This window comes from Vicia villosa, unplaced genomic scaffold (assembly GCF_029867415.1).
Source record: "Vicia villosa cultivar HV-30 ecotype Madison, WI unplaced genomic scaffold, Vvil1.0 ctg.000004F_1_1_1, whole genome shotgun sequence".
Lineage (NCBI taxonomy): Eukaryota > Viridiplantae > Streptophyta > Magnoliopsida > Fabales > Fabaceae > Vicia > Vicia villosa.
Genome location: NW_026704934.1, coordinates 1469967 through 1492857, shown reverse-complemented (window position 1 = coordinate 1492857; position 22891 = coordinate 1469967). Strand labels below are relative to the sequence as shown.

At 32.4% G+C, this 22891-nt stretch overlaps 2 protein-coding genes across 2 annotated transcripts; both read left to right on the top strand.

The window, feature by feature from the left end:
* Positions 1–12024: 12024 nt before the first annotated feature.
* LOC131621385 (uncharacterized) lies at positions 12025–13424 on the top strand. Its single transcript, XM_058892424.1, has 3 exons — positions 12025–12261; positions 12630–12827; positions 13158–13424. Exons 1-3 carry the CDS (start codon positions 12025–12027, stop codon positions 13422–13424), a joined length of 702 nt encoding a protein of 233 aa, XP_058748407.1.
* Positions 13425–15306: 1882 nt separating this feature from the next.
* LOC131621440 (phototropin-1-like) lies at positions 15307–22654 on the top strand. The gene is made up of 23 exons (XM_058892490.1): positions 15307–16054; positions 16141–16323; positions 17307–17398; positions 17797–18088; positions 18482–18701; positions 18881–18951; positions 19028–19134; positions 19252–19301; positions 19399–19503; positions 19591–19650; positions 19735–19824; positions 19953–20029; positions 20160–20244; positions 20466–20546; positions 20718–20821; positions 21006–21055; positions 21201–21307; positions 21387–21530; positions 21715–21766; positions 21872–21984; positions 22080–22220; positions 22307–22414; positions 22495–22654. Exons 1-22 carry the CDS (start codon positions 15447–15449, stop codon positions 22409–22411), a joined length of 2937 nt encoding a protein of 978 aa, XP_058748473.1. The 5' UTR covers positions 15307–15446; the 3' UTR covers positions 22412–22414; positions 22495–22654.
* The last annotated feature ends 237 nt before the right edge of the window (positions 22655–22891 follow it).

Sequence of the window (22891 nt, the reverse complement as noted above, 5' to 3'; positions counted from 1 at the left end):
ATATGACATTAATTATTGATGTGAGAGAAAAATAATATCTTATTAATATATATGGAATTGATTGGAAAGAGATATATATGGAATACTTGATCATATAAGAAAAGGAAATATTATATTAAGGTGTTATTTTAATAGCCATTGGATCTTAAATAAATCAAAGGTTGTAAATGAGTGTAATAGTTAGTGTAACTAACTGGTGTAATTTGATCCCTCTTCTCTCTCTCTCTATATATATATATATATATATATATATATATATATATATATATATATATATATATATATATATATATATATATATATATATATATATATATATTAATGAATTTCTTAATAAATCCTCCTAATTATTTGATTAGTGAAAATATGATATAAGAATCGATAAAGTATGTTAAATTGATTATCAAAATTATCAAGTATAATCTGTTTAATATATTTTATAACTGAATAATCTTATTTACATTAAATTAGCATACACACACGTGGCAATGTGATAAGATACTGATGGGGTGGTACTGTTTTATTTATTTAATAGTTTTCTTGTTATATTGATTTCAAATGTACACAATCTTTTTGTAAACGTATAAAATCTGAAAATCTAATCCAATTTGTTTAAATTGTTTCATTAAAGCTTAACCCTATCTCTAGTTTGATGATCTATTTAAAAGATTTGTGAACATAATCTTATATATCGGCATAATTATTTTTAAATTTTATATCTTTGTCATAATTACCTTTTACATCACTTCTCCTATAAATATAGTTTAGAAGTTTCAATTAGTAACAGTTCAAGTCAAAATTTCAACACATATTTGTGAAGATATAGTTGGTTACTATGGCCGAAGAAAGAGTTGAATTCACTCTTAATGTTTCTAAAGGTCAATCAAGGAATCGGCAAAACCTAAAACCCACATACTCATTAGATATCTTTAAGTTAGATATATCTGCTATACTTCAAAATCATTCAAACCCTTCAAGCCCGATCATGAATGTATCAACCATGTTTGAAAAATCAATATTCATAAATTGCGAACATTTCTTCGCACGGAACCACCATATGCTATGGTTTTACCTACATAGAATCACCTTGTCCTTCCCTTATTTCACTTTTGAAAATCTTTCTCAAATAATAAGAAATCTAATACATCAAGTCAAACAATTATTTGATATCTCAGATGGTTTTATTGGAGTTGCAGAACCAATGAATAATGATCATCGAGATGCGATTATTTCCGTGGTTCTAAATATTTTTGTTGATGTGTATCCATCTGAAGAAAGAAGAAATCAAGAGATTATAGAAGAGTCTATGCAATATGTCAAAATGATTCCCGCATCTAATGAAGCTATCTTATCTTTAAAAAACTACTCACTTCCTCGAAATTGTTCCATATGCATGGAGAAATTTCATGATGATTTAAAAGAAGATGATAGTGATGACGTGAAGGTTTCAACAATGACTTGTGGTCATATATTTCACTATAATTGCATTGTGCAATGGCTACAAACAAGTCATGTATGTCCCTTGTGCCGCTATGCTATGCCTACTTGACGATCAAATTTACTTTTTCAGTTAATCTATTTTCATGTAGTTTTATTTTTTTAGTTGGTTACCTGAGATCATTTGTTATAATTTGAGTAAAAGTTTTTATCACTTTACATCAAGTCGTTTATTTTTTTAGTCAAAATACACTTTATTTTAAAATTTATGTAATGCACAATGGTTGAAAATCTATACATGTTCTAATTTAAAGCATTTCAAAGAGTATGATTCACAATTTTAAATAGCTACTTCTGTCAGAAAATTAAAGCTAAGGGCAGCCAAATGTTATAGAGTTATCACATTGTTACTTAACATTGCAATGTTTTCAATCAACACTACTGATATACAAAGCCTGTATGTGATGGAAAAATAGACCCAATGGAGCACTTAAATTCCTTCAATGCTATAATGAAACTCCAACGAGTATATGACACCCTAAGGTGTGTCTTCTTACAATGCACTCTAAATAGCGTTGCAATTTTGTGGTTCTATCACCTTCCAAAGAGATCCATCCGACCATAGAACAAATGACTAAGATGTTTGTAAGGTTCACCATAATTCATAATTCAGATAACACAAATAAGCTAGTTAATTAATTATGTTAATTAAAATTGATTAGTTTTGCTAATTAATTTTTATTAACTTAATTAATTGATGTGATCTATTTTTAATTAATTAATTAAATGATTAATTCATGCGTTTATTTGTTAATGGGCTTGTATCTTAGTTGTTTTATTCTATTCTCATTCGACCAAATGTACCCTCATTCCTATGGCATTGTAATAATTTTATCATTTTTTTAATCTTTTTTTATTGCTTATTGTGGTCGTTGTTAGTAACCATGATTTTAGGATTGACAACATTTTTACTAAAACATGGTTCACAACAAGGTGTTGGGTGAGATGTTCTAGCATGATGCTCAGTGTCATTGAAGACAGATGTTTCTAAAATTAGATGTTGAGACAATTTAGGAAACTTAATATTTTGTTCGAAGATTTAAGGAGTTTTTTTTTGCATAATTGATGCAACATTCAACTTGTGGAACAAAGAATATTTGGGTGAAGATTTCGAAGCCCATGGACTGTTGAGTAGTATTTAAAGAGAAACATAAACCTAATGTAATCAAGTTTTTCACAATTGTAAAATTAGCGGAAGCTTAGAGTCTTAGGTTTTGAGAGTCTCTTGTGTTTTTGTAAGTCACCCATGTATCTTTTGATTCAGTGAAGTAGACTAATTGTTACTTGATTGTTGGTCAATTTATTGTTCTCACTCTTGAAGCTTTTAAGTATAGAGTTGAATATTGTTCTTAGTTGAAGCTTTTAAGCAAGACTAAGTATTGTTTTTGTATTGGAAGTGTAATCTTCTATTTTGGCTGTCTTGATACAGTCACTAAGATTTTGACTGGTTTTTATCACTTAGGTTATTGGTTGTAGGAAGTGAGAGGGGGATCTCATATTTAAAGGGTTCTAGATAGAACTTGCACAAGGTAGTGATTAGGTGAGAAGTTGTAAACTAAGACTGTTTAGGCTTTGAACTAATGTTATCATAGTGAATTTCCTTCCTGGCTTGGTAGCCCCCAAAATATGTGACGTTGCACTGAACTGAGTTAACAATTATCTTTGTTATCATTCTGCAATTTATTTCTCCATAAGTTACAGTTTTGATATGTTGGTTCGGTCTGTCAATAGATGTTGTAACATCTGTTTTGACATTATGTTTTGATGTTGGGACATCAATATTGACATGTATTGCAAGTGCCAGAATTCCAGTCGTTAATTCAAGATAAACGATAAAATCAACCCTTTCATAAAAAGATCTAAAAACAACTCGATCAAACTTTGAGTCTTTTCCCAAATAAATTCCTAATCAACTGCAATGCGAAGCTTGATCAAATGTCAAGTCTTCTTCGATTCACTCAAACTCTTTCATAATAAACACTTGATCCAACGTCAAGTTTCTTTTCAAGATCATTTTCACAATAAATTGAAATGAAGAAGAGGGTGCTTGGAGTTTAGACCACTTCCCTTCCCAAATACTCGAATACCGCTGTAGGGCTTCCTATTTGAGTATTTGTCTTCAAGAGAAAACACAATAAAGTAAACGAATCTTGATCCGTCTCACACTTTTCATAATAATCTTTTTTGGATGAAGAAAGGTGCATGGGGTTTAGAATTCTTCCCTTATCAGGTATTTGTATACTGTTGTCGGGCTCCTTGTCTGGATACATGTCTCCACATTAAAACAACTCAACTCATCAAACTTGTTTTTTCGCCCTTGCGCGACTTCAAAAACCTTTTTGCAAGTGAATGTGTCTTAGCCATTTCGACGCAAAACGAATAAAAGACTTCAGTCTCCACGAGCGAGCAACAATTCAAGGTTCAAATGCTCGAAATGTCTAACACATCATTCTTTTAAAAACCACCAACAAATCCGTAGTTTTTTACAAGAACTACGGAACTCTGATTTCTTTATTGCATTATGAGGATACGTAGGCACAGACTTGCGAAGTCTTGGCGAGCCTAATAATAAAAAATCCAAATTTTTTCCCTTTCTTTCTCTTTTCTCGCATAAAAAGTAGAAGATCGCAAACTATCACGCTAACACTCGAACACACACTAACTAAATGGGTATCGTTGAATACAACAGATGTGAGGAGTGCTAATACCTTTCCCTTGCATAACCGACCTCCGAGCTCTCTTGGTTGCAATGATCTTTTTTTTTCTTCTCCGGATTTTATTCGATATTTTTACATTCCACTGGAACAAATAATACGTGATTACTACGAGTAAGCAAAAATACAGAAATATGATAAACCGGAAGAAAATCACGAAGAGATCCCAAAATAAAAACAAAAGACAATAAGAGAAAAACAAATGACGCAAAAAGAAAACGGGGAAACAAACACAAAATCTTCACCCTCTGAGTAAAAGAATGAGGATGGAGACCAGACACTCACACATACAACAATAATGGGAGAAAAAGAGATTGATAACAATCAATCAGAAAGAACCTTAGATCTTGGAGTTTTATTTATCGCTTATTATTTAATCGATAATAGTATAAACTTAATACTTTATCCATCTCTGATTCAACTTCCTTTTTTTTTCTAATTTTGAATGAAATATTTTTTAATGGTTCCTATTGAAAATATTTGTTTTTCTTCTTTTTTATGCAAACAAAATAGTGAAAAGATTTTAAAATTTAAATTCTTTTCCACCATTTTTCACTTGCACCAAACATACCATAAAAAGTTAGGGAGAATATTTTAGAAGAGAGAGCATCTCTCTAGAAGGTTTAGCTATAGCTATATGTATATTTAACATATAATTTTTCTATAGAACAAAAATGGTAATTCACTTCACTCTAGCATCATAACAAAAACGGAATGCAAACATTTTCTTAGATGATCCCACCTATATTTGAACTAGGTGGATGATGATTATTCACTTCACTCAAGTATCATAAATCATATTTGATTTATTTTACTTGTAATAGAGAGAATATTTTGCAATAGAAGACACAATAGACCCAAGTGATGCGATCATGATTTTGGTTTCCATTAGATTGAAAGATGAGCTAGTAAAAGGTGAAAGCGATGTAAGGCAAGGACAAAACAGCTTGAAATTTTGAAGTTATCCTTTGATGACTTATCTATGATATGTAGTTCCTTTAGTATTGTCATAGTCAAGGCACCATATAGAGTAATTACAAATAGCTACAAGTTGTAGAGGTAGACTCACCTGCATAGTTACTCTCAAATGTGACCAACAAGATAAGATGAATGTCCAAATAACACTTCACGTGCCTATGGGGCCTATGGCATCTTTCTTTAGTTATTTTCTCACTAATTACATCATTATCTCTTCCCAATCTTACTTTCGTACTAGTATGTATTATGCTCTTTAAACTTCATGTTACCCTACTCAAATTGTTTGTCTACATTTTTCTTTTCTTCAATGAGGTTTATACTTGTCATAATAAACAGATTGAATTGATGGACTGCCTGTTGGAAAAAATTAGAATATATAGCAATAGCAAATAACAAACTATGTGTAATTAAAACTGGTCAAAAAATTTATTAAATAGAATGAGTTAGATGAGAATATTAACTTGATGAGTTATTGTATTTGCGGTGACTATAATAGAAGTTATTCTTTGGTAAGATATGCAAGAGGATTTTAGGATTCTGATATGTAAAAGAATTTATATAAGTGACCTAGTTCTTAGGATGAATATATATATCCACCCTCTTTTGAGGGATGTCGTCTATTTGTCTATAAATTCGGCCACATAGAGCCCGACTTGAATTGTCAAGGAATGTGGTGGATAATTCACTCCTTTAATATATGAGATGTGACTTTAGTTAGTCAAGGAGATTGGGAATTGTTTGGCTTCTTCTAGAGTAGTTTTGTTGGTGGTGGTAACGCGTTTGGTGAGTCATCCTCTAACATGTAGGATGACATGGCCAACTCACTTCCATGTCTTGTGCACGTGTGACCTATCATGTTATCTTTTTAGACATTTTCGTTCTATTTACGAGATGAGTCATTAATGGGATGCAATTAATGATATCTAATGTGCCAGAATTATAATATGAAAATTTAGAGTCTCTTAAACACGAGGTCTACAAGGGAGAAATGCTTAAAGAAATATTCAACAGTCCATAGTCCTTCAAGTACGAGATCTATAAGGATGAAGTGGTTAGACAAGACGTCCAATGATGTTATACGCTAATGATGGCCACTCGATCTAAGGGAACTATTTCCCTTTAAAATGAAGCATTACCATTTTGCTCATTTCTTCTTGTCATTTTGCTCATCCTTACAAATTTGATACTTCATCAATGAAGCATTACCATATATACGTCCCTATCCTTTTTTCATATATTTTTCATTTTGTAGTTAGGAGATGATGTTTCTTAGGGACTGTGATGTGAATGATGATTTGGATGAACCTGAAACGCGTTAGCGGAGGTGTAGGATGTGGAATCATTGTATAGATACCTCGAAGCGAGCCACTGGGGAGATTAATTGAAAACTTGTTGAGCTATGGATGTTTGAGATTTATGACAGTAATTCTAATAATAACTCTGATTGTGATGAGTAATGATAGTCACATTATTTTGGTATCTTCTTATTGAGGATTGATGAGTCACAACCTCGACCTTAGGTGCGACCCGTTTCAATGAAAAAATCGTTATCAATTATGTGTTTAATAGCGAATCTAGATTGAATGTATTACTCTGAAGCTTATACATATCACTACTACAAAAGTTATCTTTCATCATGGTTGGTGGTCTGTGGTAAGGAAGGGTGTGATAGAAAGTGTGCTACTTTCCATCACGGGCTAGTGGCCTTGGTGAGAAACTAGGTAAAGCGCCACATTTCACCAAGGTCAGGATTATTAACCGTGGTGAAATGTTGTTAGGTCATGGGTTCGATTCTCATCTAAACAATGGATAAAAAATAGTTAGTGTGCCACATTTCACTACAATTGACTAATACAACTGTGGTGAATTTCTTTATTTTATATCTATATATATATATATATATATATATATATATATATATATATATATATATATATATATATATATATATATATATATATATATATATATATATATATATATATATATATATATAATTTCTCATATATTCCATATTCTTTTTAATTCCCAAGCGCACACACACAACCAAATTACTTGCTCTCAAGAATCAACAATGTCGACAGAGACAATGTTTATCATGTGTTTCATGACATGATATTCACAACCGTGTCCTCTTGGCTATTCCCTCATCTACAAATTTATTTTATATAGTGAATATAATACACATAAAACACATGTAATTATAGATAAATGAATGTCACAACTAATACACTTATTAAAAGAGTATAAAATTTGGGGTTTTTTATGCCCTTTCAACATATTGGTTCCCTCCACAGCTATATATATATATATATATATATATATATATATATATATATATATATATATATATATATATATATATATATATATATATATATATATATATATATATATATATATATATATATATATATATATATATATATATATATATATATATATATATATATATATATTGAAAACAATTTAAACATTACTCGCTAAGCTAATTACAAAGTCAAAGAAGATATTACTAAGCCTCATAAAATATAAACTTGCGTAGAAATTATACGTTTAATCTTTGGTTCAAGTTGTTTGTCTAAGAAACATAACACAGTTATCATACTCTTCAGAGAACAAATAATAATCAATTATGAGTGACCATAGAATAAACATGAACATAATTAGTAATTGGTAAAATATGGAATATTAAATATAAGAGAAACCACAATTTCAAAATTACTCACAAATATATAAACAGTGCTAAATAAAAACATTTATTCCAATCTCTTAACCATGATTGTAAGTATGTTTCAATCACGTTTAGATGATTCGAAGAAAGTCGCATATTAAATGGGTCCAAGAATCCATAAATATCTTATATATTTGATTATATACATAAACGATGCATGTGCCTAAATGGTAAAACAAAATTCAAAAAATAAAGTGAGTCTTAACATTGAAAGTACTTAAGTGCACAGATTTAAATCAACATTAATTAGCATAGAAAATATACTTACGTACACCACAACTGTAATATAGATGTGTCAAGCTACTCATTTCCAAACAAAAAAATATTTGTATTCTTAGGATCAATATAGAAAATTTCTATATATGGATCATGTTATAATTGAAGATGCATGTCTTCTTTAATATCCATGATCAAACATACTAATTTTCTTAACGAATATTCAAAAGGAATTGTTGTCTTATTTTGGGTATGGGCGAATGAACAACTTTCTTTTGTTCTCGCACCACCTAAAACAATTTTTTCAGACAATTGATTAAATACATTTGTACTCGGTTGGACGACTATGACCATAGAAACAACAACAACAATACACAGCACATATGTGATGTTATCAGACCACAAAACAGATGCAGCACACAAATTGAAATTTGTACATACCACATAGAGCTTGTCTAACACTTTCTTGCGCAATTCCCGCTCATGTGCTAATCTTTCTTTCATATTCTTATTGTAGAGCTCGTCAATCTCTTTCTCTTACAATTCCCACTCTTATGCTAATTTTTCTTCTAACTTCTTATCATAGAGCACGTCCATCTCTTTCTTTTAGGACTCCCGCTTATGTGTGAATCTTTCTTCTAAATTCATATCAACAAGCTCGCCCATCTCTTTCTTGCACAAGTCTATACTCTTTCTCGATGTTCTGAAATATAATCTCAGGTTGATGTCTTGTCCAACACCACAGACACGCCTACCATACTCCTTTGTTCTAATTGCTTCTGCTAATATATCATGTTGTATATGTGGAACAAAGAAATCTTGACTGATCATATCAACTGACAAATTCTATACACAACATGAATAAAATATCATTACCAGAGTGATTTAAATTAAATTTAATATTCTAATTAACAAATCTACTTATAATTTTTTTAGTGACTGCACATGAGGCATTTAAAGTGAACTCTCCATCTTGTCTTTGTTTGTCCATCTTTCACTTATCATTTGAAGTTGCTGTATTTTTTCATTAATCATTTCTTCCTCGAGTTTTCTATAACCCCCATGAGACAATCTATGACAATTTTTTTTCCTTGTTTTCCTTTCCTGATCGACTTTTAACATGTTATAAGCATAGTGAAAATTTTAATTTACATGGTTGTATCTAAAGCATCAGCAAAACACAATAAGATTATTCTTCAGAAAATAAGATTACTACTAACCAAGAATTCAGTAGAACTACGAGACTTGACAAACTTCTCCCAAATGTCTTTATCAATAAAATTATATCTCACAATTGTATACTTAAGATCAGACTTAGGATTTCTAATGTAATCATGTGTTAGCTGTGACTTAAAACCCCTCCAATGCTCACCAGCATAAGAGACTCGCTTATTCATCAACTTATCGTCACTAACTTCAAACTCAAAAACTGACTATAGTTACATCAATAAGTAGGTATTAGTAATTAAAAAATATTATCAAATCATGTAAATTAAAATTAATACCTAAAGTTATGCCCATATATTTCTTTTCAAATCTTTTGATACCTAGTCTCAATCATCTATCAGAATACTATCTTTGTTACATCCAAAGAGCGCCGCCTAACTCTTAAAAATGGAAGCATTCTTACTATAATAAGTACAAGTTTAATGATCAAACTCGATCGACAACTTAACACCCGTGTTGTAAACTTTTGTTAATTATTCGTCATTGTAGCACCTCTAGTTTTTTTTTCTTTTATCCTTATTAGTAGAACACTCATTTGAATGAGTGGTGCTAGATGAATAATTCATCTATGTTCAAAAAAACAACAAAATAAAAACAATCACAACAACACATTAAACCTTTAGAGTTTATGCTCTTAACAACAACAACAACATTATTCTCAAACATTCAATGCAACAACACTAAAAACCTTCACTAAACCTTCCATATCTCAACAGCAACAACACTAAACGTTCATTATCTCAATAAAAAAACTTCAATATATCAATAACAAAAAATCTTCAATATCTCAATAACAACAACAATGGGGGCAACAACAACACTAAACCATCATTATCTCAATAACAACAAAACTTCAATATCTCAATAACACAAAACCTTCAATATCTCAACAACACAAAACCTTCAATATCTCAATAACAAAAAATAACAACAACATTAAACCATCATTATCTCAATAACAACAAAACTTCAATATCTCTATTGTAACAGAGTGTTGTAACAACAGACCAAAACTATGAGAAAGATTGAGTTTCTTAAACAAACACAAGAAACCCTATTAGGTTTTCACAAAAGAGAAAGAAGATGGAAGAAGAAGAAGAAGAAGAAAATTAGGATTAGTTATAACTTTTATACTATTCACTTACTCAATAAGGGTTCAAAAATTACAAGTGAATAACAACAATCAAATTCTCTCAACAACCTAAGAAAACTAGTTTATTTATAGACTACTAAGATAACTTAAGCTACAAGCTAACTTAAACAATTAGGCTAAACAAACAGGCCCAATTCAATATTCTAACAAACCTAGCATTTTGACTACTACATGCTTAAGCATACTTCGACTACAACATACAGGACTTAGACATCAGCATGTGATCAATCTTTGATAACATGCTTAATCTCTATCAAACCAAGAAGCTACCTTTGTCGAGACTAGAGTTAGATCCAAAATTTAACAAGTCTCCACCTTGGAACAAATTCTACAACATCAAGGGAATAAATTAGCTTTCTTCATGCAGCTTTATCAACTGCATACAATGAAAAAACTTGTAGCTTGGTAATGTCTTGGTGATCATATTAACAACATTAGCTTCATTCAAAACTGTAAGCACTTGGACTTCTCCATCGATGGACTTGTTTAGTATCTTCTTCAAGTATGTCTCTTGAGATAAGCATAATCTCGACTACTTTCTATCTCTCCTGATGTCAATCCTAAGAATCCTGGATGTAGTTCCCAAATCCTTCATGTCGAACTCCTTATTGAGTTCATCCTTCACCTTCATTACATCCTCGACATTGTTGCTTTCTATGAGAATATCATCCACATAAAGCAAGAAAATAACAAGTTAATTTCCAAGTCGAAATCTGAAGTAAACACACTGGTCGAACTGGCTCCTAGTGAAACTTATGTGTGCCATGAACTTGTCGATTCTCCTGCTCGATTGACGAGGAGATTCTTTCAGGTCGTATAATGACCTATTCAGCTTGCACACATAATCTTCCTTGCCTTTTTCTTCATACCCTTCAGGTTTCCTTATCACAATTATTTCATCTAGATCACCATACAAGAAAGCGGTCTTCACATCCATCTGTTCAAGTTCTAGGTCAAACTTTTCCACCATGGCTAACAACATTCTAATGGATGCTTCACAATAAGTGAGAACATATCATTAAAGTCGACTCCTTCTTTCTGAGTGAATTCCCTAGAAATTGATCTTGCCTTGTATCTCTATGACATCACTCCTTCGATTTCTTCCTTAGCCTTGAAAATCCACTTACAACTGACTAACCTGGCCCTTGCAGGTTTCTCGATCAGATCCCAAGTGTTATCATCATGAAGAGGTTTCATCTCATCATCCATGGCTTTCAGCTCTCGGCATCTGAAGAAGATTTGGAACAAGTTCAGGGACCACAAAGAATCAGATAAATACCAAGAAGATTTGTAGAGTTTGACATGTTGCAAGATACTGCGATAGACTCTAAAGAAGAAGTCATTCAATGTGCCATATTAGTAGACTCTGAACCAGATTATACGGAATAAGCTCTCAAGAAGAAAGTGTGGCTGAAGGCCATGAAATAAGAAATTGAGACTATAGAAAGAAACAAGACTTGGGAGTTAACTGAGCTTCCAAAAAACAAGAAAGTCATCAGTGGTAGATGTATTTACAAGTTGAAGTTAAGCCAAATGGATCGATTTCCAAACACAAAGCAAGGTTAGTATCTAGAGGATTTCTACAGAAATCTGGTTTAGATTACTTTGAAGTGTTTTCTCCTGTAGCTAGACATGAAATAACCAAATTGGTGATTGCTATAGATGAAAATGGGAATTGGCCTTTGATGCATTTAGATATAAAATCTGTTTTTCTAAATGGTCCTTTACAAAAAGAAGTTTATGTATCACAACTTCCTGGATTTGTGAAAAAGAATCAGGAAGGGGTGGTGCATAAGTTGCATAAAGCCTTGTATGGACTGAAACAAGCTCCTAGAGCTTGGAATCTGAAAATTAATTCATTTTTCAAGCTACAAGGATTCAGAAAATGTGAGATGAAATATAGGATTGATGTTCAGCATACCTCTGAAAGCAATATGATTCTGGTGTATCTCTATGTTGATGACATATTGCTAACAAGGAACTGTTCAGATGAGAAAGTCTAGTTCAAGAAGGTGTATTGAATGAGTTTGAGATGGCAGATCTAGGGAACATGATTTATTTTTTAGGGATGGAGATTCTATAATATGAGAATAGTATAATTTTGCATCAGCTGAAGTATGAACTTGAACTTCTAAAGAGATTTGAGTTAACAAATTGCAAGTTTGCAATCACACCTGCTGCAACAAATCACAAGTTGGATTCTGGTGTTGAGAGTGATGATGTAGATGCTACAACTTTTAAACAATTGGTTGGCTCATTGAAATATCTCTATAACACCAGACGTGACATCTGTTATACAGTTGGAATGGTGAGTAGGTTTATGAACAAACCAAAGTGGTTACATTACCAAGCTGCTGTCATGATACTAAGGTATATTAAGTAGACTCTGGAGTATGGAGTTTTATTCTCGTCTGGTGCAAAATCTGATTCAGAGATGATATGTTATTCAGACTCTGATTGGTGTGGAGACAGAGTTGATAAAAGAAGTACTTCTGGATATTTCTTCAAATATATGGGACGTGTCATTACTTGATGCCCTGAGAAGCAACCTGTAGTTGCCTTGTCAACCTGTAAAACTGAATACATTACATGTGCTTTGTCTACGTATCAAGCTGTTTGGCTGATGGATTTTTTGTAGGATCTGAAGATCAAGGTGAGCAAGTTTGTGAAGCTGATGATAGACAATAAATCTACCGTAAGTCTTGCCAAGAACCCAATACTGCATGAGAGAAGCAAGCACATTGACACAAAGTTTCATTTTCTACACAATCAAGTTCAAAATGAAATGTTTGAAGTTGTTCACTGTAGCACTCAAAAGCAACTTGCAGATGTTTTTACTAAAACTATTAAGATTGAACACTTTATCTATTTGAGGAATGAAATTGGTATTGTTGATTTTAATTAGCTAAATATGAATTAAGAGATGAAGTTAAATATAATTCAGATTCAGTTTCATTGACTTTTCATTTGGTTTTGCATTTGAGTTTCATTTCACTTCGGTGTTAGTATATAAACTAAATGTGAGTTTAATTTGTAACAGAATTCACATTTAAATTTTGAGATAAAAATTAGTTACACTACCTCTTCTCTCTTTTTCTATCTTATCTTCATCTTTAATCTTGTGCACAAACAAGAAGTAGAAGTGAATTCACATTTTTCTTGTCAATTTTCTTCTTAAAATTTGTGTTACTTGCAGGGTCATTCTTTCTTGATTATGCAACCTGATTCTTTGTATTTTTTATGAAACTTTTAAATACTAATCCAAATTTTCTCTACTATAAATTAAGCATTGCAAATGCGAAACTCTATAATGGTTGGTTGATCCAACTAGATACGCAGTGAACATCTATTTTGACCGACAACATAAAACTAATTTAAGAATAAAAAAGATATATGAAGATCGTCATTTCAAACCTTACCCAAACTAAATTTGTCACTTGGACACTCATAAACAAGAATCCATTTGTTGCCGACTTCATTATTATTTAATTTATTTATCTTCCAAAATTACTATACATTTGACTCAAGTGATTTTTGTCCCTGTTATTCTATAATATATTAATGAATGTATAGTGTGGCATGCAAGAGATAGTTTTATCTTTTTAATACTTTATTTATTTATTTTAGAAGTGATTTTGAAGGTAATTACAAGATAAAAATTAAATATTATTTTTATCTTGGATAAATTCATCACTAAAGAATTTTGCTTATTGCAGATAGCAAATAAAGCAATCCTAACACAACAAAAAGTGGTTGATATTTTAGCGGTAAGGAACACTACTCCCACTCCTTTTAGCACTAGCAACCAAATTAACTAACAGTGCAATTAGGAAAACATCAAATCTACATTATAGCAAGATTCTACACTTAAATTCATAATAATTTGTGGTCATCATGATTATTAAGTACAAGGCCTATGCAATTCTTTCCTTTTGTTGCTTTCCAACTCACTTCCATATTCTCTCCCTGACACCACAAATCATCATTGAACTTTGAACTTTCAATTTTCAAGGTAAGGGGCTAAGATTATACATAGTATCAATTATCAACTTACTCTAGCTATTTTGTTTCCTGAAAGTAACCTCTTGAATCATCATGTCCCAATTCTAAATTCAGAACATTGAAGAGTGATGAGAAATAAGTTCAGGGAGCCATGTGAACAACAGCACACAGTGATGGGAACAGAAACCTTTTTTTTACAATGATTTAGATTCTCATATCTCACTACTTTTTCTCTTACCATTTCTAGTAAAACTAACTTTATAATCATTTTACTATAAGTATAAAGTTTGCTGCTTCATAAATCACAATAATATACAACACAAAGTCACACAACAACATCAAAATAGTTTTCCTACACAACTCAGCTTCAGGTATTTTTTTAATCTCTAGTACAGTAGTTTTGCATGAATAAATTTTCCTATACTTGCTTTAATTCTAATTTATTATAACTACAGATAATTAATTTGCTTCCTTACGTGTTGTTCTAATCGGATTAAATTCTATGGTCCTTGATATTAATAGAAAACAACACATTTTCAAACTGATGTCTCCCAAAGGTCCCAAATAAGTAAAAAAAAAAATTGAAGTTCCTCTGTCCAATTATTTTATCAACCATCATTATCATTTGACAAAAGCACCTCAATAATGTGAGGTCCTCAATTTCTTTCACTAATCCTACCGATAAGGAACACTAATTAACAACATCGACATGTATCATTTGAACTCGAATTTACCGAGTAATCTAGTAGCCGAAATTTCACCATTTAAAAATATCGCAGGTTTGAACACACAGTCTGTAGATTAATTTCTCTTCACAGTTATCAACTGAATTGACTTAACAATCCTATAATAACAAATTTGTAACAAATTCTAACTTCCATATATTGCATTGTGGCAACTATATGAAGGTAGCTACTAGTTAGCTATGGAGCATTTGAAGAAATCTCCATCTTCATCATCATCTTCATCAATGAGGCCATCATTTCCAAGAGATCCTCGAGGCTCCTTAGAAGTGTTCAATCCAACCAGCAACTCCAGCTCGCCGGTACGCTCGCCGTCAAACCTGAAAAATTGGACGGAAACGAAAGAAGAGCAGCGCAAGGAAATCTCCGAGCTACATACTGAATTCTCCGATGAAATCACCAACACTTCATGGATGGCAATCAAGGAAGGAGAAACCGGTGCGGCAGTACAGAGAGCCGCCGAGTGGGGATTGGTGCTCACAACAGATGCTGAAACCGGGAAACCTCAAGGAGTGGCAGTTCGGCACTCCGGTGGAGACGAGCCGAATGTCAAACTTGAAACCAAAAGAAACTCCAATAACTCTGTTAGAACTTCCGGTGAGTCTTCCGACGGCGGTGATCCCCGCGGGTTTCCGAGAGTTTCGGAGGATTTGAAAGACGCGTTATCGGCTTTTCAACAAACTTTCGTGGTTTCGGATGCTACCAAACCCGATTACCCGATTTTGTATGCAAGTGCGGGTTTCTTCAAAATGACGGGTTATACGTCAAAAGAAGTCATAGGAAGAAACTGGTAATAACCGTTTCTTCGTAATTTTTATTTTATTTTTTCTTATTATTTCTATAATAATCATTTTTAATTCAGTTCGGGTGGTTCAGTCGGTTTTTACAGGGTGCGGATACGGATCCGAATGACGTGGCAAGGATAAGGGAAGCGTTGGAAGGTGGAAAAAGCTTTTGTGGAAGATTACTGAACTACAAGAAGGATGGAACTCCCTTCTGGAACCTTCTCACTATTTCACCCATCAAGGATGATGATGGCAATGTGCTCAAGTTAATTGGGTAATTAGTCACTATCTTTTTTCTTCTTAATTTTTTATTAATACATAGTAATTTTGTTCTGTCAAAACGATCACTGAAAAACAATATCGACAAACGAAAAAACAGTATCGACATGTGTTAATATTGATATTATTTATCATTTTTATGATAAAGAATCAATAATTTGAGACTGTGACGATCACAATCATTATCGCAACACTAGAACCCACCAAAATTTACCAGGGTAACAAAAAATTGGGAAGAATTTTTTGTAAATTTTAATTTTTAGGTTGCAAAATCTGCATGTCTATCCTGCTTCATCCTCAATTTTTGGTGGACAAATTAATGTTTTAGGTTCGTACTTTTAACTATTTCCGTTTAGTTCCACTCCGTGTGAGCTTTTGTGGGCGGTCCTGACACAAAGATACCCATTTGACACCTTTAATATTGATAGTCATTAATCTTCTTACTATTTTACTGCGGTAAAAAGAATGTAGTTATTGGGTCAAATGTAAATCCAAATTCAAATCCATATATTGATATTGTTGTTTTACTTTATGGGAGATGGTTGGGGACCAAAATGGACTTTTTTTGGTTAGTAGACTCTTGTCACACGAGGTGTGTGTTGTCTGTTGCAAAATTTACGATAGAAAGTGTGGGGGCAAGGCACGAGAGAGATGCATGCATTTCACCGTGACAACGACCACACTGTATTTCATTTTCTTTAACTTTGGAAAGTGCCAAAGACGGCTATGTTTAACTGTTTACATCAATTCTAGTTTTGTTTTACAGCTTGAGGTTAATATTTATAAGCTTTTTTGATATTTTGGACATAATGGTTCTCCTTTTTATTTATAATCTTTATGGTATACTTTTGGGTGTGGTTAAAGATTTGAGCCTTTTGAGTTGATTGCATGTGGACCTTGATGATGTGTAATGAAAAGAAAGGAAATTAAATTAGTGGGGATGGTTACTTTATGTGTTTTGGTTGTGTTATGTGGCAGAATGCTGGTGGAGGTTAATAAGCATACTGAGGGGTCCAAAGAGAAGAAGCTGCGTCCCAATGGGTTGCCTGAATCCTTAATTCGATATGATGGTATGGTATATTGGACGGATCTTCTTCCATTGCAGTTTTTTAATATCATGAAAAAACAAATGATTGAATATCAACTTGAAATAAATTGAAATGAAGACAGAAAATGAAAAGTAGTAAGATAAGTAATGATCAGAAGTACCTCATGGACTACAAAAAATATGCATAAACAATCAAAAAAAGAAAGTGAATATCAGGTATGAATAGTTAAGTTTCATATGGGCTACAACAAAAAAAAAAATAGACATATAAGAGAAATAACTCATATCATAATAAAAGTGATAATAATAATGTATTTTTTATATGCAAGTTTCAAACTGATTGTCCTTCCTACCTTAGCATGCGATAATAGAGATTTTAACAGTGTTTATTCAACAGCGCTAACATCTGGTGTATTGCAGCTCGTCAGAAAGAGAAGGCTACATCTTCTGTAGATGAGTTATTACAGGCCATGAAGCGCCCCCGCGCATTGAGTGAATCCGGACACCGTCCCTTTATCAGAAAATCAGGAGGAGGTGGAGGTAGTGAAGAAGATGAAGGAACAGAAAGATTAGATAACAAATCGAGGAGAAAATCTGATAGCGTAGCTTCTTTTAGACCAAAACCACAAGGAAAAGTTAGACATTCTATGGAACGAATTAGTGAGCTGCCTGACAATAAACAGAAAAACTCTCGTCGTGGTTCTTTCATGGGGTAATATATATGGTTATTATTTACTTAAGTTATACATGTTCTTGAAATAATCATTTACCACTACTGTAATTTTTTTGTTAAGTAAATGCTCAGAGAGACGAAAATGAATGTAGAAACCTTATATTGAATTTCGTGTGTTTGAGTGTTTTCGAGTAAAGTTATTGTTGATGAATTATACTATTTTGATGTTTTTGCCTCCAAAGATGATTTTTAACATCAATTCTGTTATGCAACTCATTTGACGTGGATGTATCAAATCATAAATCACTTTTGCATCCAAATAATCTTCTACCAAAATCAGTTTTTTGTACGGTTGAGCCATACAGACACTATATCTTCAACGTATTTGTATGATCATTTTATTTCAGAGTTCTACTATTTTTCTATGTTCAGGTTCATGAGAAAAAGTCATTCCATTGACGAAAGCATTGATAATGAAGTTATTGTAGATGTGAGCTCTGGGAGTGAGGATGATGAGAGGGATGATAGTTTTGAACTTGATGACAAAGAAAAACTGAGGGAAAAAAGAAAAGGTCTTGATCTTGCTACTACACTTGAGCGTATTGAGAAAAACTTTGTCATTACCGATCCAAGGCTTCCAGACAATCCTATAGTAAGATTCTTTAAATCATTTGTAATAAGGTTTAGCTCTTCTAAAGTGAGTGATTAGTGATTCACTTTAGAGGATAAAAAAATCATGTCAACGGTTTATGGTTGAAATTCTAACATATTCGTGAGTTGTTATGCATGCAATAGGACATTAAAGTTTGTATTTGGTTTTAAATTTTTCAGATCTTTGCATCTGATAGTTTCTTAGAGCTTACAGAATATAGTCGTGAAGAAATCTTGGGGAAAAATTGCAGGTATATTTTGAATAGTTTTATATTTGATAATGTCATAATTCAGTGTATTTACCTTACATGCTAATTGGCTATTTAGGTTTCTGCAAGGACCAGAAACTGATCCAGCAACTGTGAGAAAAATCCGAGAGGCAATTGACAACCAAACAGAAGTAACTGTGCAACTAATCAATTATACTAAGAGTGGTAAGTTATTTGATTTTAAGAGGGAAAATCACTTTCATAGAATTTTAGGCATGCTTATCTATAATGCTACAGCTATTATTCCACTTTCTATTTAAGATATTTCCTTACAATTTTCAGGGAAAAAGTTCTGGAACTTGTTTCATTTACAACCTATGCGTGATCATAAGGTACAGCTTATGATAGTCTGCTGAAGATGTTGCATTTGCAATACAATTTTTGTTTTGGATATTATGCAATGTAATATTTTCCTTGTTGGTTAAATAGGGAGAAGTACAATACTTCATTGGTGTTCAACTTGATGGTAGTCAACATGTAGAGCCTCTTCACAATTGCATTGCAGAAGACACTGCAAAGGAGGGAGAACTATTGGTTTGTTGGCATTGTCTATAATAATACTTTATTCAATTTATTAGACATTTTTCTATTATAACAAATTCATATGGAATTCACAACCAGGTAAAAGAAACGGCAGAAAATGTTGGTGAGGCGGTGAAAGAGCTTCCTGATGCTAATCAGGTAATAAGGTGTAATGGTTAATTTTTTGTCTTCTAAAGTTCTATTAACTTCTCCTTTGTGACAGTCATTTTTTATGATCTCCAGAAACCAGACGATTTATGGATGAATCATTCAAAAGTGGTTCGGCCAAAACCTCATAGGAAGGATGATGAAGCTTGGAGAGCAATCCTAAAGGTATTATTTTCACTTTGAGAATGTGTTATGTTTTCTAAATTTTTTGTTATTTATTAGTTATGTTATATGAGTAAAGATCTAGGAATTTATTTTACACTATTACTATAAATTACACTATGGTTTTGCAGGTTGTAGAAAATGGAGAACAGGTAGGCCTAAAACACTTTAGGCCAATTAAACCTTTGGGGTCTGGAGACACCGGAAGGTTTCTTTCTTATTCTTCTCCCTAGTTATCTTTTCCGTGTACCAACTAGATACCTCTTCATGATATTGTCCCAATCCATATCATTGTCATACTCCTTCGGGGACTGATATTATATGGCATTGCCATGCAGTGTGCATCTGGTGGAGCTAGAAGGAACAGGTCATTACTTTGCTATGAAGGCTATGGATAAGGGTGTTATGCTCAATCGCAATAAGGTTCTGAAATTGATTATCCTAATTTACAATCCAACTTTTAAAACATATTGCATTATGTAGATAATGATACATACAAAAATGTTTAACAAACCATTATTAATTGAAGCATGTATGTTCATGATTTCTAATGACATAAAAAGTACTATTCCAATCTGTGTAAATTAAGTTATAGAAGCCTTTACTTCTGGCCATAATAGGACTGCCTTTTATACTATCCACAGGTGCATAGAGCTTGCACTGAAAGAGAAATCCTTGACATGTTGGACCACCCTTTTCTTCCTGCATTATATGCTTCTTTCCAGGTTTGAAACTCAAATATTACTTTCAATATCTCACACCATAATCCTTTATCGCAGACACTGGCTATAATTTATGGAAAATGGTTTCATGGATTATATTCTCTTTTTTCACCTATATTAAAGCCTTTATATATTGACTTTGTAAAATATTTGGAACTTTTGAATGATTTGCAGACCAAAACACATGTTTGTTTGATAACTGATTACTATCCTGGGGGAGAACTATTCCTACTTCTTGACCAGCAGCCAACAAAGGTTCTCAAGGAAGATTCTGTTAGGTATATTATGCTACTACACGGTCCACGGAGTATTTATGTATATACATCAAAAGTTAAAAATCAATGAGGCATTAATACTTTCAATAACCGCTATTAAAGAAAAGGATCATTCTTCAACTATGCCTACCACTTCATGTGTTTCTCTACTTTTCTTTAACTGACATTAAGTTCTTGATATTTATAGATTTTATGCAGCTGAGGTAGTGATTGCGTTGGAGTATCTTCATTGTCTAGGTAGGTTCTTATTCAGAATACACACACTCGGGATAGTTGTTTCTGAAGTAGCAAGAAACTTTGCTACTTCAGAATTTTTAATGTGTAGGCTCAGATACCTACTAAAACAAAATTTAGGATAACATTGTTTGGCGAGAATTTGCAGGCATAATTTACCGGGATTTGAAGCCAGAAAATGTGCTGATCCAGAGCAACGGACATGTGTCTCTAACAGATTTTGATTTATCATGTTTAACATCTTGCAAGCCACAGGTATCCTAGACAAGAACTTCAGATAATGCGGTTTTTAGCAATATTTTAACTAAAGTCACTGAACGGTTTCCCTTTGCAGCTTATACTTCCAGCTACTGAGGAAAAGAAGAAGAGGAAGAAGAAAAAGAAGGGACAAGAGAAAAATCAAGAGGTTCCAATGTTCATGGCAGAACCAATGAGAGCGTCCAATTCTTTTGTTGGCACAGAAGAGTACATAGCTCCGGTTTGTATTTCCTCGCATATTATATGCATGATTCCGATACATATCTTAGGATGAATGCACCAATTAATATACATTGTTAAGAAAAATGTTGCATTATGCAAATATATCATATTGGTGCTTGAACTTCTTTTCAAAATGATTCATTTCTCAGAATGTGTTGCAACTGATATCTCAATTTGTACAGGAAATTATAACTGGTTCAGGTCATACTAGTGCCGTGGATTGGTGGGCTCTAGGTAACTTTTATTTATCGTTGAAAAAAACACATGTATGAATCTATATCAGTTTCTTAACATAAAAAAAATCCGAAAGTTTGATTGCATTTGAACGTTTTCTTCTAGGTATTCTTCTATATGAAATGCTCTACGGATATACACCATTCAGAGGAAAGACGAGACAAAAGACATTTGCAAACATTCTTCACAAAGATCTTAAGTTTCCCAAAAGCAAACCGGTAAATGATATGAAAAAAAACTTTCAAGAACTTTGTGAACATGAATTAAGTGATGTATATAGTATTGTTTTAATACACAACAAGTGTTTATGCAGGTAAGTCCCCATGGAAAGCAATTAATTTACTGGCTATTGCACAGAGATCCCAAAAACAGATTGGGTTCACTTGAAGGAGCAAATGAAATTAAGAACCATCCATTCTTCAAGAATGTCAATTGGGCTCTAGTTCGTTGCACGGTAACACTATACAATTGTTACATTATTAATAATTTGCTTTAATTTTGTTGTTAACTCTTTGATCGGAGCGATTCATATCTTAACAGAAACCTCCTGAGCTTGACGCTCCTATCTTCCTGGAAAATGGTGAGAAGAAAGAAGCCAAAGACATTGACCCTGGCTTAGATGATTTACAGAAAAATATTTTCTGAGAGGTTTTTTCTTCATTTCTATCTCCATGTATATTAGTTAACATATTAGTTATATTGGTTAACATATTATATTGTCGATGTAGGTTTAAATTATGATAGAGTGGCATTCAAGAAACACATGATGAGTGTTAGAGATTTTGAAAAACTAATGGAATTTTAATTTCTTGCTTCTGCATGTGTGGTGTAAAGTTTGATGGTGTAATTCATTGTAATTTGTGAAATGGAGATACTTTTTTTTTTGTAGTTTATGATGTTTAATTTATCTGTGGCAATCCAATGGAGATAATGTAATTGTAATTTTTGAAATGGAAATACTATCTTGCACTGTCTAGTGTAGAAATTCTTGTATATTTTTGGAATAATATAAATATAAAAAATGAGCTTGGCTATTTCTACACTAAAAGTTACACATACACACGTATACTACACCGTAATTATTAGCTTCAATTTGCTTGACACAAATTCCAATATCCATTAAAA

Excerpts from the sequence above, each read along its gene's own strand:
- LOC131621440 (XM_058892490.1), top strand. The coding sequence starts at position 15,447 with ATGGAGCATTTGAAGAAATCTCCATCTTCATCATCATCTTCATCAATG. Across the intron at positions 18,702-18,880 it reads GGCTTCCAGACAATCCTATA|ATCTTTGCATCTGATAGTTT; the intron begins GTAAGATTCTTT and ends TAAATTTTTCAG. Across the intron at positions 19,302-19,398 it reads AACCTATGCGTGATCATAAG|GGAGAAGTACAATACTTCAT; the intron begins GTACAGCTTATG and ends TTGGTTAAATAG.
- LOC131621385 (XM_058892424.1), top strand. The coding sequence starts at position 12,025 with ATGTATTTACAAGTTGAAGTTAAGCCAAATGGATCGATTTCCAAACAC. Across the intron at positions 12,262-12,629 it reads CTTTACAAAAAGAAGTTTAT|CTGAAGTATGAACTTGAACT; the intron begins GTATCACAACTT and ends ATTTTGCATCAG. Across the intron at positions 12,828-13,157 it reads TCTGTTATACAGTTGGAATG|GATCTGAAGATCAAGGTGAG; the intron begins GTGAGTAGGTTT and ends GATTTTTTGTAG.